This window comes from Xenopus laevis, chromosome 9_10L, assembly GCF_017654675.1.
Source record: "Xenopus laevis strain J_2021 chromosome 9_10L, Xenopus_laevis_v10.1, whole genome shotgun sequence".
Taxonomy (NCBI): Eukaryota; Metazoa; Chordata; class Amphibia; order Anura; family Pipidae; genus Xenopus; species Xenopus laevis.
This window is the reverse complement of record NC_054387.1, coordinates 65,076,151-65,095,390: the sequence shown is the minus strand read 5'-3', so window position 1 is coordinate 65,095,390 and position 19,240 is coordinate 65,076,151. Positions and strand designations below refer to the sequence as shown.

Sequence of the window (19,240 nt, the reverse complement as noted above, 5' to 3'; positions counted from 1 at the left end):
GTGATGGGCAAATCTGTCCCGTTTAGCTTTGTTAAAAAAATTTGCAAAACTGTGAAAAAATTCTCGAAACATTTTGGAAACACACTAAAGTCAATGGGCATCAAATTTTTATGCACACATCAATTTTTCTCGCTCCAAATGCATTAACGTCAATGGACAGTTTTTTTTTATAACGTCGTTATTGTTCAGCTGCATTAAATTAATGGGCATTTTTTCTTATAGTGACTATTTTTGTCCAAATGCATTAGTCAATGGGCGTTTTTTCTTATGGGCGTAATTTCCTCTACTACTTTTTTGTCACAGTGTATGTTTCTGTGGCAAATTTTTTCCGCAGTTTCTCAAAAAAATTAGCAAAAGGCAAAATTCGAAAATTTGTCTCGAATCCGTGGCTGGCCAAAACATTTGCTTATCACTAATTATTGCAAATAGTCTCTGGGGGATAGTTTCTGAGCAACTAGCCTGTTTAATCTTATATAAAACAATGACATATGTTTCATGCTAACTACAGTATAGGATCTGTTATCCAGAATGCTCTGGACCTGGAGTTTTCCAGATAATAGATCTTTCCATAATTTGGATCTTTCTACCTTCTATACTGCTAGAAAATTATTTAAACATTAAATAAACTCAATAGGCTGGTTTTGCCTACAGGATTATATGTACAGCTATGTTTGGTTCAAGTACAAGGTACTGTTTTATTATAACAGAGAAAAAGGAAATAGTTTATACAAATCTGAAATACTGTATTTGGAGAATGTAGTCTATGGGAGATGGCCTTTCCGTAATTCAGAACTTTCTGGATAATGGGTTTCCAGACAATGGATCCAATACCTGTTCTGGTTGAAATCAAGTCACTATTTGACTTACTTTAAGCCATATTAGGCCTTGAAAAGATAAATGCATAGCTGCAGATATACTTTTTCTTTAAAGTTACTTAACTGTACTTCAGTTTACAGCATATTTTTTTTTAAAAAACATAATGTATTGCAGAATAACAGAAAAAAGTATAGACATTAGAACATACCATGCCAAATTATCATGTTGCTTAACAGGTTTCCATATTTTCCAAGTGACCCTCATTTACTTTAATCAGCAATTGTGGTTCCTAAAGAAAGAACTGCAAATTTCATTAGTAAAAGCTTTTATTATTTCAAATAAGCAAATTGCAAAATGGAACAATATAAGAAGCATTCAGTTGTTTAAGAATGTGTATTGTTAGGTTCTTGCATCATCTAACACAAATTTGAAATTGACCATGCAACTCATGATAGACTAAGGGGCCGATTCACTAACTTCGAGTGAAGGATTTGAAGTAAAAAAAACTTCGAATTTCGAAGTGTTTTTTGGGCTACTTCGACCTTTGACTTCGACTACGACTTCGAATCGAAGGATTGGAACTAAAAATCATTAGACTATTCGACCATTCGATAGTCGAAGTACTGTCTCTTTAAGAATAAACTTTGACCCCCTAGTTCGCCATCTAAAACCTACCGAACTCAATGTTAGCCTATGGGGAAGGTCCCCATAGGCTTGCCTAAGTTTTTTTGGTCGAAGGATAATCATTCGATCGTTGGATTAAAATCCTTCGAATCGTTTGATTCGAAGGATTTAATCGTTCGATCGAAGGATTATTCCTTCGATCGAACGATCAAACTATTTGCGCTAAAATCCTTCGACTTCGATATTCGAAGTCAAAGGATTTTAATTCCCAGTCGAATATAGAGGTTTAATTAACCCTTGATATTCGACCCTTGGTGAATCGGCCCCCAAAACAATGAACACACTAACACAATGAACTCAGTGTCGGACTGGCCCAGCGGGACACCGGGAAAAAACCCGGTGGGCCGACCCCTTAATTTATGTTCCCTCTCCCGATCACCAAAAGAAACGTTTTTTTTTTTTAGGCGCTGCGTAGGCCCAAGCCCGATGAACTTCATCCATCAAACTTGTGAACATAATACTCCATAATGCTGAAAGGAATTTTTAAATATAATTAGTAGCTATGTGGAATAAAATCTGGATTAAATGTTCCCAAAGTTCAAATGTTGAAAACGTTTTTGGTACTTTTTAGAAGAAATTGAGCCATTGTACTGTACCTCTCAATTTGCTCTGAATGGTATAAATATTACATGTACACATATGTAATGTACACAGATATTACTGTAATTCTAGTATCAGATATTTACCCGTTGTATTCAATGGTGACCCCTATGCATGCCACCATAGAGCTATATCACTTACTGTGCAGTAAAATCTCCTAATATGTCAGCATGATCTTGGAGTTTGGTTAGGATATAGAATTCTGTTAAGCAGCACAAGGTAGCACTGTATAACTTCATGTTTATAGTTAACTGTAGTTTATAGTACTGCAGTCAAGGGGTTATGGTACTGGGGGGGGGTCTGCTTCTGCCATTGTTGTAGAAATTCTCAGTTTATCCTTGTCTTACCTGAGGCACTCAGGAGGGTGTTGGGGGTTACAGATTTTTGTGCACACTAGCCCCCTCCTAAAATACACCACTAATACACCACTAATATTCTTTCAGTGAGACTGATGTTGTACTTAATGTCAGAAGACAAGAAAAAAATGTCTGTGTAATAAGCTTTTTAAAGAAAAAAAAATAATGTGATTACACTAAGGAAAGACTGCAAACTATCTGGAATGACACTGTCTATGTCTAGTTTTCTGCCCTAGATTTAGCAGTGCCATCCCACATTGTTATATGGTTATATTAAAGGACAAAAAACTGTAAGTAACCATTGCATTGTTGCAACCCTTGGCAGGAGTAACATTTCTTTATGAGTTTAAGTTTGTACATCCTTCCCATGTCTGTGTGGGTTTCCTCTTGGAACTCCAGTTTCCCACAGACCAGAAAAATACAGGCAGATTAATTGGCTCATGATAAAACTGACACTGCAGTGTAGTGTGAATATCATAAGGACTTTAGACTGAAAGCTGCACTGGGGCAGGAACTGATATGAATGATGAGCAATCTCTGTAAATGCTGCTTAAATTTCTGGAAAATATATGGATATACATAAGCGTAACTTAACTTTGTGCTTGTATTTGTGAATTTACTAAATATTGACTTTATCACAAAATTGACTAAAAAAATCTTCCTGAACATAAGATGCCCTTATTTGTACATTACACATTGCAAACCATACATTTCATGACAATCTAGCACTGCCTTTCATTTTCTTTTTGTTGTGATAGTAATAAAAGCAAACAATGTCACATATCATATCACAATAAATTCTACCACAACTGGTAAATGTCAGTGAGAGTAGGAAACCTGTATTGCACATTTACAAATACAGCTCTTTGCCTTCTCCTTTTACAGAATTAGTATTTTCAATTTATGTTTCCTTCCATTGCTGCTAATGTTTATGTTCATGTTTGTGATTTGAGATTCTATTGAACTTTTTTACAAATATAGTTTAGTTTAATTGTAAAAAGAAATGAATGCAGGAAACACATTTTAATTTGTGTCATTTCAGCTCCTAATCCTTGTGCTAGTGAGAATGGAAAAGGACCATGCTCTCATCTGTGTTTGATAAATTTCAACAGGACTGCAGCCTGTGCTTGTCCCCATCTAATGAAATTATCGTCTGATAAGAAGACATGCTATGGTAAGCTGTTTGCTCGGTTGGGCCTTGTGACTTATCAACTTGAAGTTGCTCTTTAGTCAGTTACATTATATTATCTGCATAGTCGATGAATGATGGAGATTTAAAACTAAAGACAAAGGCAAAGTAATATTTAGACATAAAATGACAGATGAAAGAGCAAAGTGAAATGGCAACTAAACAGAAGGGTTATTGTACGAGAGCAGCAAAAAAAATAACGTGATAAAATAAGAATAGAGCCGAAACAGAAAGTTAAGGGGAAACTAATTTAGAGAAAGGAGAAAATGAAATGGGGCAGAATTTAATTCAGATGTAGCAAGAAAACATGACTTTAATGTGACATAAAAGCTATGACATTCATTTAAGATAAAGGGGGATATAGTGTGCAACACCCTGCCTTTTGGGTCATACAATGAGAATATGTACCACTGTCAAGGGAAGAATTGCTTAAGGCTAATGTCACACTAGGAAGAGTTCCTAAAGTAATTAAATTCAAAGGGATGGCACTAACACATTGTAACTAATTGTTCCCTTTGGAGTAAGGGACATTTGCTTTGGTTAGCTGGGACCTTACCAGATGAATCTTATCACCAAGACTTAACTTTTGAATGAAGGACACAACTAGTACATTGTGGATGATTAGCTTAGGGGTTTACTTGCTTTATTAAAGCAAAAGACATTAGTGGGCCACTGAGCAGAAAGCCTGCAAACTGCTGCTCCAGACATATTTTATCATTGTTTGCCCTAAGGAAGTCTGTGCTGTGAAGTCACATTGGTCACAACACATGACATTGATTTTTCATTGTAAAACCATTGCTTCTTAAGGATTAACATGCCATCTCTCTTACAGTTGAAGCAGTATGAATTGATGCACTTAGCACAAACAGCCACAGTCATTTTTTTCTTTAAATAGTTTGCCATGTGCAATGTGTTTACCAGCTCCATTTAATCTGTAAACTACTTTATACCAAAATATCCTGAGGGGTTGGGATAGAATAATCATAGTTCATTAAGAAAGAAGGCTGCTAAAATAAGGGACACAACAAAAGGTGGTGGTACAAAAACTGGAAATGAAACTTAAGGGTTATAAATATATAGAATAACTTTGCTACTGAATTAATTTAGTAAAAGGATTCCAGCACAAGTGAAATAATTAAATAAGTAGAGGCAAAACCTTTATACTAAGGAGGGGAACCTCCTAGAAAGAAGATATATCTGTTTTTAATTATTTTATCAGAATATAACATATATATATATATATATATATATATATATATATATATATATATATATATATATATATATATATATATATATATATATATATATATATATATATATATATATATATATATATATATATAGCTATTTGGTCTACCACTCAGCATGACCAAATGCATCATTAGTAGTGATGGGCGAATTTGCGCCGTTTCGCATCGCGGAAAAATTTGTGAATTTCCCGCAAAATGCACGAAACTGAGAAAAATTTGGATGCCAGCGCACATTCGCTGGCGGAAATGCAACGGCGTCCAAAAAATGGACGCCGACGAATTTTTGCGGCCGTTTCATGTATTTATTCGCCGCCGGGAATCTCGCAAATTCGCCCATCGCTAATCATAAGCTTGTGTTTAGCTTGTTTTTCGCTAAAACACAAAATCAAAACATGTATTTAAATATGAATTTGTCCATGGCAGAGATGAAGAAATTACTTGTATATGCAAGAAGGTCAGAGATCAGAGGAGTTGACATTGAGAATCCCTACTTCAACTTCATCACAGCTTTCACTGTTCCTGATATTGATGATGTTACCGTTATAGACTTTGATGCTGCAGAGGAGAGACTATACTGGACTGATGTTAAGACTCAGACAATTAAACGTGCTTTCATAAATGGAACATCCATTGAGACGGTTATTTCAGGAGGTATAAATGTTCTACAACTTAAAGTAAAGCATGTGGAAAATGTTTAGAGTGTAACAAAGTTAGGATCAGATTTATCAAAGTGTGAAATTAGAGGTCACCACATGAAAAAATCACTCACTTTATATTCATTCCTATGGGATTTTTAGAAGTGAGTTTATCAATGGGTGAAACTTAGAGTTTACAATTTGATAAATAAGCTTCTAAAAATCCCCTAAGAATGGATAGAAAATGGATTTTTCTGTAGTGAGCTCTAATTTCCCATTTTGATAAATATGCCCCTTGCCAAAATGTTGCAAATCTTTTCTCTATACCATGCAGATGAGTGCCTTTTAAAGTACAGATTAGCACTATGTTCAGATCAAGCACATCCTCTTATCAAAATGGGACACTTGCTCAATTTCTAACTGTCTATTGTGAGTAATTTTCATATGGTGCTACGGCCTCACACAATGATCCTTATACCATATTGTATTCTAAGTGTGAATAAACGAATGGTTTACTTGATTTTTTAAGTGCAGGCACCGTATCCCATACCAAACATGGAAGAGTTTGTATAGACCAAAAAAAAAAAATCAATATTAAAATAAAGTAAAACAGATAAACTGTAAATGCATTTTTAGATTTTAACTGGAGGCTCGACAGGACAATTGCTAAAGATGTCCCTAAGTGCCCAAATTTACTGCTTTCATTTGCATGCCCTTAGTCATTAGGTTTACTTTTATTTTTTTTTAACAATGTATTCCAATGAATTATTGTTGACCATAAGCGTGATTTAATGATAATTGTTGCTTCAAGATTTTAACTTGCTCAACACTAAGACATTAATGATTATTAATGTTCCTAAAAGGCCCAAAAAGGGAATAAGATTACAATCTTGAATATTCTTTTAGCAACAATAAAGTGATAATTGAATTTTATCTAAACTTTACAACAGCATTCTTGTAAAGATAAGGTTATAATATTCTTTCACTTTCTATGTTACAGATATTCATAGTATACGAGGCCTTGCTGTAGACTGGTTATCTCGGAATTTGTACTGGATTAGTTCAGAATATGATGAAACACAAATAAATGTTGCTAGAATGGATGGTTCACTCAAAACCTCAGTTATACATGGGATTGATAAAGCACAAAGTCTTGCAGTTCATCCAATCAGGGGGTAAAGTATGATTATGTTGTTAGAATGATTTTGTGTCACAACCAATTTTCACTCCATGAACATTAAAGGGCAGATTTATTAAGGGTCAAATAGTAAATTCAAATCCAAATTTTTGGTGTCAAAATTAACACATTTGAATTTTAAACCCCCAATTCAAATGTACATTTAAATGTGAGATTTATAACACCTCAACCATGGAAACAGTTCTAATTCAAACAATCGCCACGAAAACCTGCCGAGTTCATTTTCAAGTCAATGGCAGAAGTTAGTTGAACTATTTGAATAAATTAATTGCCTGCCTGACGTTCAAGGTTTTTTCAGAGGAAAAACTCAAATCGGATTTGGGTCAGGACGATTGATCGAATATTAGACGTCAATTTTTTTCTTAAATAACCTCCCATTTCAGTTGTGAGACATAATTTCGAAATTCGTCCTTGATAAATCTGCCCATAAAACACTAATCATACACAATAGTTTTTATACTGTATAATAAACATTGTTTTGCATTCAGTTCCTCGTTAATAAACTAATGTTAATTATTCATTCTTTTTCTAGAAATACTAAAGTAGATAAAGAACAGTATAAATGATAAACATATCAATGTTGTTATATACTGAGTTAGGTTCATAAATCTTTGGACAGAGACAACTTTTTTCTAATTTTGGTTCTGTACATTACCATAATGAATTTTAAATGAAACTACTCAGATGCAGTTGAACTGAACTGCTTTCAGCTTTAATTCAGTGGGTTGAACAAAAAGATTGCATACAAATGTGAGGAACTAAAGTCTTTTATTAACACAATAATTTCAGGGGCTCAAAAGTAAATAAATATTTCACGTCTAATACTTGGTTGAAAATCCTTTGCTGGCAATGACAGCCTGAAGTCTTGAACTCATGGGCATCACCAGATTCTGGGTTTCCTCCTTTTTAATGCTCTGCCAGGCCTTTACTGCAGCGGCTTTCCGTTGCTGTTTGTTTGTGGGGCTTTCTGTCCGAAGTTTAGTCTTCAACAAGTAAAATGCTGCTCAATTGGGCTCAGACCAGGTGACTGACTTATTCCACTTCTTTGCTGTAATAAACTCCTGGCTTGCTTTGACTGTATGTTTTGGGTCATTGAACATATTTATTATGAAATGCCTCCCAATTAATTTGACTGCATTTAGCTGGATTTGAGCAGAGCGTATGTCTCTGAACACCTCAGAATTCATTTGGCTGCTTCTGTCCTGTGTCACATCATTGAAAAACACTAGTGTCCCAGTGCCACTGGCAGCCTTGCATGCCCAAGCCATCACAATGCCTCCACAATGTTTTATAGATGATGTGGTATGCTTTGGATCATGAGCTGTTCCACGCCTTCTCCATACTTTTTTCTTGCCATCATTTTGGTAGAGGTTGATCTTGGTTTCATCTGTCCAAAGAATGTTTTTCCAGAACTATGCTGACTTTTTTAGATGTTTTTAGCAAAGTCCAATCTAGCCTTTCTATTCTTGATGCTTATGACTGGCCTGCACCTTGCAGTGCATCCTCTGTATTTACTTTCATGTAGTCTTCTCTTCACCATTGAAATGATTCTGCGATCATCCACCACTGCTGTCTTCATTGGACGTCCAGGTCTTATTGAGTTGCTGAGTTCACCAGTGCTTTCTTTCTTTCTCAGGATCTACTCCTAATATTGTAGCAATTTCTCGGATGGGTTTTTTCTGGTTTTGCATATTAAGGTTGGCTTTCACCTGCATGGAGAGCTCCTTTGACTGCATGTTGTCTGTTCACAGCAAAATCTTCCACAAACAAGCATCCCCCTCAAATCAACTCCAGGACGTTTATCTGCTTCATTAATAAGGACATAATGAAGGAATTGCCCACACCTGCCCATGAAATAGCTTTTGAGTCAATTGTCAGTTGTGAGTCAATTACTTTTGAGCCCCTGAAATGAAGTGCCTGTGTTAAAAAAAGGCTTTAGTTCCTCGCATTTTTATGAAATTTTTTTGTTCAACCCACTGAATTATAGCTGAAAGTCTGCAGTTCAACTGCATCTGAGTTGTTTCATTTAAAATTCATTGTGGTAATGTACAGAACCAAAATTAGAAAATAAGTTTTCTATGTCCAAAGATTTATAGACCTAACTGTAGGTCTCTGCATTTGTGGAACCTATAAGAGACCCTATAAAAAAGAGAGATTTGTAGAGTTATAGAACATTGCATGCCAATAATCCATCAATTCCAGAGTTTTTACTCAATATTGCTGAATTTAATTTTTTTTCAAATGTTTATTGATTGAGCTTTCGAGATTCTAGTTTAGGGATTCCAAACCCTTTTGAACCCATGAGCAACATTCAGAAGTAAAAGGAGTTGAGGAGCAACACTGCATGAAAAATGTTCTTGGGGTGCCAAATAAGTGCTGTGATTGGCCATTTTGTAGACCCTATGTGGATTTTCAACCTACATTGAGGCTCTGTTTCACAGCGCACCTGGTTTTTATGACACCAAAACTTGCCTCTAAACCTGAAATTCAAATATAAGCTCCTGTTTTGAGGCCATTGGGAGCAACATCCAAGGGGTGGGAGAGCAACATGTTGCTCACGAGCTACTGGTTGGGGATCACTGTTCTGGTTTGTAATAAATAAGCTTACACTGGAGTTTTTTCAACTTTAAAAGTCTCACAAATTCAGTAATTTAAATGATTTAATTATAACTAAAGTATGAATGATGGACATACTAGATTCTGTATTGACACCTTAATCTTTTTTTCTTACCTTTTGTAACGTTTTTGTAAGTTTGACTACAAATATAAGGGGTTTTTTACTAAGATCCAAATTGGTCTAATTTTTTAAATAAAAAAACCATGACCAAACTCCCATACCCAGGCTTTTTGCTTCATCTGACTTTAATAAATTTTGAAAAATTGAGTTTATAAAAAAAAAAAACTAAAAATTCTAGTCTTAAAAATAATAATAAATTTCCGTTTTGCCCCCAAAGGTCTAACTAGAGTTTGATTAAAAAAAACGGGTTTTTTATTTGGTGATGAAACAGTTAAATTGGATTATTGGATGTTTTTTTATATACTTATTAATATTGCCAATAATAATGTTATTAATAAGTATACATAACTGCTTCTGCATGTTATATTCATTTGTTATATGTTAGTCATTGACCTGTATTTAAGCCTTGGAATAATACCACAAATTTACTTGTATTGCTTATCAAAAACAAGAATCTTTCTTGCGTTTTTCCACATTATCTCACCAATGGAAATACTGTTTGCTATCTCTTTTCTTAACTGGGAATTTGATAAATTAAAATTTTAAATCTGTGGGAGAGCTCAGGAGATAAAGATTAGAGGAAATCTCTAGTATTGATAAATCTTCAACATAAAGGCTGACTCACAAGCAGGTACCAGCTAACATTATTGCTAGTATCATAATATCCAAAGTGGAATTTTACAATCTGTGTGTGTTTGCTTGCTCTGGGGTACATTCAATTCTAAATAATCAAAACAAATGTACTATTAACATTAGAGCTGGAACAATATCTGAGTTTCTTCTCTTCTGCTGAGTAGAATTTAAAGGGGATGGGAATGGGCACCTTGTATCAAAATTAGGAGAAACAACTTTCAGTTAAGGTTTATTTTAAATAAATTACGCATTGCTCATATACTCTTGAAACTTTTTATTCTATCATATTTGATCATCTGTCACTGAGTCATAATTTAATGAGCTATATCCTACTTCAAAAATGAGGATGTTGGCAAATGAGATAATTAATGAGTACTTGTCTGATGTTTTCCTGAAAGGGACAGTGTTTGAAGAATGGCTGTCTAATTTTGATCTGCTATTTTTAACTTTTGCTACATATTTCTATTTCCTTCCTGATACATTTGGAACTCCAACTTCCCCAGATGCATTTTATGAATAACCATCTATTTCTGATGTTTTATATTGTAAATGCAAGTGAAAAATGTGTTTTTATGGACCTATACTTTACTTTAGTTTATGGTGCAAGTCACAAAACTACTATTTATACAATAGTAGTAAACCATAGTAATCAATTGAGAAATATCTTAAATTGCTCATCTGCTAAAAGACTAATGAAAGTAAATGTTTACCATGGATAATTTCTCATAAGCAATATTTTATTTTATTTTTTATTAATAGCACCCAAAATCTAGCATGGAAATAGGTAACCTTCAGATACAACTAGTAGTATGCCATCAAAAGCATCAGTTTGGTAATCTAGGACACATGCTTAATGATTATGAATAAGAAACTCAATGGCTACCTTTTTGTGTTCTTAGGATTAATTATTATCATTTATTAGTGGTTTAATAATTAAAGGCTTTATGTGCTTAGGTGTGTGTTATTTATTATTAATTATAATTTGATAAATTCTGTGTATTATCTGAATTAAATATCTAATTGTTACACCATCTCTTTTTTTAAAGGAAAATATTCTGGATGGATGGAAATAGCATAAATATGGCAAATATGGATGGCAGTAACAGCAAGATTCTTTTTCAGAATCAAAAGGATCCAATTGGTAAATCCTTCCTTTTATATTATTGGTATCATTATTCACTGGCATTTCAATAAACACAATACAATTATTTTTTTTTTGGTGACCTAGCAATATGTACATGTATTATTATTATTATTTTTTTTTGGATAAAATGTAGTAATAAAAGTAATAAAAATATAGACGAACTGAGGGATATTGTAGACCAGTGTTGTCCAACTTCTGTGATACCATGATTTTTTCTGGCCTATGTATTGTAGGGCCGATAATGGCCGGAATCAGGACCATACAAGTAACTGATTATTACCAATCTATGATGAACAGTACATACTGTAATACATACAGTGACATAATGCCAGATTTGCTCCCATAGTCTGTGTGAGGTGTAAACAGTTGAACAATATGGGCACATACAGTCTGAGGTATGAATAGTGCTGGGTTTTACAGGTCATGGTGTTACAGATGTTACAGGTCAATGGATGTCCTTACAGGTATGAACAATACATGGTTTTACAGGTGTGAACAATGTATAGTTTTACAGCCTGAATCTTGAGTGTGAGCAGAGCAATGCAATGGCCAATTAATCTCAGTTCTCATGCCTTTTAAATCTTACAGAAAGGTAAGCAGTCACATCAGCCAGGGTTTTATGGAGGGCCACACAAGGGGTGGACAGCCCTGCAGTAGAGTTCTTGCACTTTTTAGACTTTTCTATAAGATGCAATGCACTTTGGCTTAAATGTTCTGGATCTATTAGTAAAAAAATTATATATGTGCAATTTTACATAATTATTGGGTTCAGTATCAGTGACACCATACTCAGTTGTAAAGAACTGTAACCTTATTTACATAAGTATTCTTGATTGAGTTGCATTGACTGTACTGAAATCAAAGATGCTCATTGATTGCAAGTCTTTTTAATGAAATATATTATTTATCTTTGTGGACCTGTTTTTTTTACAATTGGCTTATGCTTCACAGTTTGCTACTGTATTTTGTAGACATCCAAACTGATATTCTTTTGTATTACAGTAAAGGTGAACACCTATCCTGAGGGATGCATAAATACATCTGTACAAATTCCCCCCCCCCAGTAGATCCCTCAGAGTGAAGGACAGAGTGGTGTAACATTATGGGTGTACATTTTATAGATCATGCTCATATGTAGTGTATGTTTTCAATTACAGGTATGGGATTCATTATTCAGAAACCCGTTATCCAGAATGCTCCAAATTACAGAAAGGCTGTCTCCCATAGACTCCATTATAATAAATTGATTTACCTATTCTCTTAAGTAATAACATATATTTATAATTAAGTTATGAAGATCCAAATTACAGAAAGATCTGTTATACAGCAAACCCCAGGTCCCAAGCATTCTGGATAGTAGGTCCCATACCTGTATATACCTATATTTTTTGTCATCACTCTTAATTCCATAAAAAAAGGTAATTCATAATATAAACAATTTGTTCTAGCTTTGATTAGTATTTTTACCTACACTAGCATATTTGTGATTAAGAACATTTCAAATTCAGTCTTGATTATCTGAAATGATATAGTGATAACTGTCTCCTTATATACATAATTATTTAATAACACAGAAAATAAATGTATAGAGAACACATTATAAGGGTTATTTACTAAACCTAAAATTTTTGTGGTCCGGGTTTTTGGGCAAAAACTTGCATTTTTCAAGATGTGTTATACCCTGATGCTGCAAAAAGCCTGAATCCAGAATCTAGTGCAAGCTAGAATGCTATATTTATTCTGTAGAATGTTTTACCATACCTGAGTAAACAGCTCTAGAAACTCTCTGTTTGTTTAGAATAGGAGCTGCAGTATTAATGTGGTGTGACATCACTTCCTGCCTGAGTCTCTCCCTGCTCTGGGCTCAGATTACAGTAGAGAAGGGAGGGGGTGGGGAAGAGGAGCAAACTGAGCATGCTCTTGCCCAGGGCAATGAGGTTTAAGCTGAAGGCAGGAAGTCTGATACAGAAGCCCATGTGTACACAATAGAAGCAAAGAAATGCAGTGTTTCTTTTGACAGGGGACTTAGAGCAACATTACTTTTGGGGGTTTACTGGTATATTTAGATGGACCTTTCTGATAAGGCTTACTTAGTTTTAACCTTTCCTTCTCCTTTAAAAATAGAGGCATTAAAAAAACTCAAATTGACTAAATCGTTTACATTTTGCCAAGGACATCTCCCATTGACTTCAACATTACATTGCAAGCTTTCAGGTGCCAAAGTTTTGCATATGTAGTTTTCATATTTTTTTTCACTTAAATATCAAAAATATATGTTTTAAACCAATATTTAAACTCATGATATTTAGCCATTAAAAAATGTGAATTATTGATATTCAGCTCATAGATCAAAGAACCAACAAAGAGGAATGTCCATCTCTCTGTGAGGTGTTAACACAGTTATATACAGGGGGACATGCATGGGACAGACAAATAAGGTACACGATAATGTGGCTCAAAATGGCTGTACATATAATTAGCAGGAGTTTTTACACCTACCATATGTTGATAACCATAATGGTAAATAAGTGGCACAGGCTCTATAAATTATAAATACAAAAAAGTTTTCCTCCATAGCGTAATTGCTGAAATTTATCGGCAGTACCTCCTTTCCCCTCCCTTGCATTTTCCCCCCGTTATTTGTATTTCTACATGTCTACATGTAAAGCGAGTGGCAGATATTCACCCACCGTCCACCTATGCCACCCAGCGCTTTTTGCCGATGTCTCAGCTTCTTCAGGGGCATAAGACTCATAAGACTTAATACACTCTGTGTGTGTTTTTAGTAATTGTTGTTTTATGGACACAGTCCAGCACTACTTATGAGGCATGATAGTAGTGAATCTTGTGTACTCGGCATCGTGTTTTTAGTGTAATATTAATAAAAGTCAAGTTTTAATTTCACTGATTTTGTCTACCATCTGAACTGGTTAACTTGAGGTGTACAGAGTGGATGCAATTGCAACACTATATCCAACTTTGTAACACTCTATTTGTAATTGTTTTTGGATAGATATACTTTAACCTGCAGGTGTTTGAGACATTGAATGGTTTCTTACCCTTTTACAGACAAACATCCTGGGATGCCATAAAAAATAGTAAAATGTGTCCACTTTTATGTTGGCAATTAGTATGGGGAATATTACTAAATGTCCTTATTGCTGACTAAATACAACATCCAGATAATCTATTGGTTAAAACATGTTTGCATTTGAAATAAATGTTTTCATTTTAGTTGAAATCATCTTGCAGTAGGATATGTGTGGCACTGTATCAAATGCTTTAGCAAAGTCTAAGTAAATGACATCCACTGCCATCCCAGAATCGAGGTCTCTACTTACCTTCTCATAAAAAGAAATGTAGTTACTCTGGCAAGATATATTATGCATAAAACCATGCTAGCAAAAGCTTATGGTATTATGATTTGCTATGAAGTCCAGTATCTTATCCTTTATTAACCCTTCCAAAAGCTTTCCTACCACTGATGTCAGACTAACTGGACTATAGTTTTGAGGTTGAGAACGGGATCCCTTTTTGAATAGCGGCACCACATTAGCAATTTGCCAGTCTCTCGCCACTATGCCAGACCTCAAAGAATCCTGAAAAATTGAGTAAAGAGGTTTGACAATCACAGAGCTAACCTCTCTAAGAACCCTGGGATGAATATCATCTGGCCCCGGACCTTTGTTTATCTTAACATATTCTAGTCTCTTTTTAATTTCCTCAAGCGTGAACCATGCATCATTAGTTGTATTACTAGAGTTGGGACTATCAAGAAGGAAACCTTCATTATCTGGTTCCTCATTTGTGTAGACAGACAAAATATATGAGTTTAAAATATGTGGGTTTTTTGTTTTCGTTAACCAGCTGACCCCCCCCCCTCTGATATTAAAGGTCCCACCCCTTTCTGCTTCATTTTTTTTACTATTTACATATTTAAAAAATAATTTTGGATTCTTTTTACTGCTTACTGCAATATCCTTTTCCATATAAATTTTAGCTTGCTTTATAGCTTTCTTTGCATGATTTATTGGCCTCCTTGTACCTTATAAATGATTCGGCTGTCCCTGCTAACTTGAAAGCCTTAAAAGCACGTCTTCTCTTACCCACATCTATTGGACCAAAAAGGTTTTGCTTTGCAACGGTGTTCCTGCAGCCTAGGAAATATATTATAATAAATAATACTTTTTTTATAGATATTAAGAAACACTTTAATCATTTCAAATTAAAGGCATTTTATTAAAACCATTCAGAATGAACTAAGAATTTGGTAGTAGATTTGCATATGCATATTAAAAGTGAATCCTGTGCTACAGTACAGATTTAATATTGTAACCTAAAAGGAACTGGATCAATTGAAGTTAAATAGCTATAGAAATGTGTTAATAATCTTGGAGAATAATGGTTACAATAAATGGGCTAAGCTCCCCTATTCCACTTACTGTATGTGCATTTGGATCCTGATTTTGATTCTCATGGAAACCCAGAATGCCACTTCCACATATGCGTTATACTGTAGGCATCAAATAAAGATGAATAAAAATGAATAATTTTAGGGTTTTATAATGCAGGTCCCGACCCTGATAAATCCATATTCTTTTAGATTTATGGGTAAAACCCAAAGCATTATAAAAGGGAAAAAAAAAACAACATTTTGCATACAAATCTACCTTATATTGCACATGGCATAATTTTGTTTCATGTGTACATCGTACTTTTACTGTGCTAATTCCCTCATTTGGCTTGACATTTTGACTAAATCCTGCTAAACTAGGCATGTAAAAAATCATGTTTAATACATGTCAGTGTGCCCTTCACTTCATGCCATTATTTCTAATAAAATGTAAATAAGGAAAAGCGAATATGTATTAACTTCCAATCTACGTAATTTTTTACATTTCCCTTGTCCTGTATAAGAGATAATTACAAACTGGGTCTACAATTTCATATATAGTACAGTGAGTTCTGAGGTTGTGGAAAGAAAATGCATTCACAGCATTTCTGAACTATTATTAGGCCTTATGTTATATTGTAGCATATAATGGTAATTATGCAGTGTCAACTTTATAAACAATGTTTTCAAAACCTGTTAAAGTTTATAACTAAAGCTAAAACAAATCCTTTAATTAAGATTATAACCTGACATTTTCTATTTCTCAAGTACGTTAGTAGACTTAGCATACATACATACAAGTACACATATTTAGAGAATACACACAGCAGTTGTACAGGAAGAAAATAATGACTTAAGAATTTGAAATGAATCAAATTTCTACAAGGGATGTTAATAAACAGTTCAAATTACAGTAATAGAGAAACTGACCTGGAAACTAATTGTAGCTAATTAGCTATGTGTGTACAAAATATCCTGAGAATTGTTCATTTGGTTGTGATGATGACTTTGCTTATCGTTGAGTAAACAAGAATATATAATGCTTTTTTACAATCTTAATATGAAGCTTTAAGGAAACCCCAGACAGTGATGAAAAACTCTAATAAGCTTTATCTAATAAACATATGCATTATGTGTCAATTAGTTAGTACCCTAGATCTTGCAATACATCTTAGAAATTTTAATTACAGAAATCACACAAACCTTGTATTTTAAAATCAAGATTTAAACAGCTCTTAAAGGAGAATTAAACCCAAAAAATGAATACGGCTAGACATTACATATTATATATAGTGAACTCATTGAGCAAGTCTAAAAGTTCAGACTCTCTATAGTACTAATGACCCAGGTCTTCAAAGTTGTCATCTTGGATTTTGTAAGGAGCATCTGCAATATGGTCATCATGATGGGCGTTGGCGACATTTCGCCAGCGGCGAATTTGACCCATTTTGTTTCACCAAAAATTTGCCACTGGCGAAATGTCGCCGAGCCCATCAAAGTCTATGGGCTCCAAAAAATTTTTGTTGTGCGGCGAAATGTTTTTTTTTTTTGACGCACAACGCCATACAAGTCTATGGGCGTCATTTTTGCAGCAAAACAAGGCGAAATAATGTTGTAACAAGTACCGAGGGCAATCTTTGATACCAGATATCTGAACTCACCAAAAGTGCTTTACTTGAGCTGGATGGACAAATATAGCAGTGGATGAATAAGTGCCGCAGGTCAAAAAGAATATTTTTTTCCTAACCTCTGAACTATAGCTGCTCAATCATAGAAAACAGGAACACAAAGGATAATGGGAGGAACTGATATCACACATGAGGAAGGAATAGGAGGAGGGTTTACAGACAAGGAAATACAGAGCATGCCGTATAGCTTTGGTCACTAGGTGGCAGCATAGTAATGGGTAACCATATAAGCATTAAACATAGACATTTTTACATAACAAATTTTTAACTGCTGGGGCAGCACAACAAGTGTCATGATATTGTGATAAAACTATTCATTTTCAAATGTTTTCTTGTTTTTTTTACATAAATGTTTCTTAAATTTTGGGTGACGGGTCACCTGCCATAGTTATGCAACTAGATAAAATGAATGTCTTTAAACATATAGGAACCATGTTTTATACCCTGAAGTATTCCCTAGTTCAGAAATATAAACATGTTAAAATTTGACATAAAGTAAGTGATGGCAACAATATTTCTATGTTTATATGTAAATGGAGGCTTAATTTAATTTTTTTCTGGCAAAAAACAAAGGAGCAGCTGCTATATTGTTTGACAACAATATTGTATTTTTGGACAAGACCAAATATACAAATATAGCATTGTGTAATATTTCAAATAAAATGAATGCTGGTTGCTAAAGTGAGTTTATTTAATGTTGTGGTTCATGTGCCACATGATATTATTAAAATATTTTATGTAATTTCAAGAAAATGTATTCACTGAATATGCATGTATTACAGGTTTATCAATAGATTATGGAGACAACAAACTTTACTGGATTAGCTCAGGAAATGCAACTATAAATAGGTGTAATCTGGATGGCAGCAATTTAGAAGTCATAGAGTCAATGAAATCACAATTGAGTAAACCGACAGCCTTAACCATTGTGGGTAAGTGGATTCTGCAATGTATTATATTCACTGAATATTATTATTTACAATTATTATAAATAATAATGACATGCCATATACATTTGGTACAACATGACTCTTAATAACAATGCAGATCATCACTCTACATTTATGTAACTATGTTTGTCTTCTTCTATCACTTTTTTTGTCAATGTCCCTCTCCCACTTGCTGGAACTTACATGTTCTAATGAAAAATATTTTGCAAACATTGTTTCTTTTCTAACTGAAAATATTGATCAAAGACCTGAATTCCAATTACCTATATATTACAATAAATGCTATTATAACAAATGTCAAAAGAAAAACTGGTATTAAGGGAATAAAACTAGGAAAACTACCTATCTTAAAAGTGAGATGGTAAAAATAAGCCATGCCATGGGGACCCGCAATTGACCCTTCGCCCTCAAGCTATCCCACTGAACCCCATTGTTACATACCTAAATGAAACACCAGGAGCCAGAAATGGTGTAAAATGGTCACAGCATTTATTAACATTTTATCATATAAATAGGACTTTGCCAGCTGTACCCCAATGCAATATTCAAAGCCAGAATTCCATAAGAGATCGCTACTATGCTCTGTCATTTCTCACTGAAGACTTGAGAGCAGAACTATGTCATTATATCCACCACTGAATATTAGGCTGCCTCTACGTACAGACAAGATGGCCACAAGCTCTGCTACCAACAGGAGCTGCATCTCCCACCATGAGAGAATTTCAAAAATGAACTGAAGGATATGTCCCCTAGATTATGTGCTTGTAAATATTAAAATGCCTCAAATGAGAACTCTGTATTGACAAAATACTGTTCACATGCTGCACACTTGACAAGAGGACTCCTCAATTGACCTTTCACCCTCAGTCATCTCACTGAACCCCATTGTTACATACCTTGAATCTGCAGTGTATCGATTGGACAGGAAATCAAAGCAGGCTGTCACCTAACACAAACAGTAGTA

At 34.3% G+C, this 19,240-nt stretch overlaps 1 protein-coding gene across 1 annotated transcript in view; it reads left to right on the top strand.

Annotated features, from left to right (window-relative positions):
- The window catches only part of LOC108701836 (low-density lipoprotein receptor-related protein 1B), a 676,036-nt gene that overhangs the window by 393,550 nt on the left and 263,246 nt on the right, over positions 1-19,240 (top strand). The window contains exons 28-32 of the mRNA XM_041576281.1: positions 3,499-3,630; positions 5,322-5,549; positions 6,534-6,708; positions 11,148-11,242; positions 18,109-18,258. Of these exons, the coding sequence (XP_041432215.1) occupies positions 3,499-3,630; positions 5,322-5,549; positions 6,534-6,708; positions 11,148-11,242; positions 18,109-18,258 (780 nt within the window). The remainder of the gene's footprint in view (positions 1-3,498; positions 3,631-5,321; positions 5,550-6,533; positions 6,709-11,147; positions 11,243-18,108; positions 18,259-19,240) is intronic.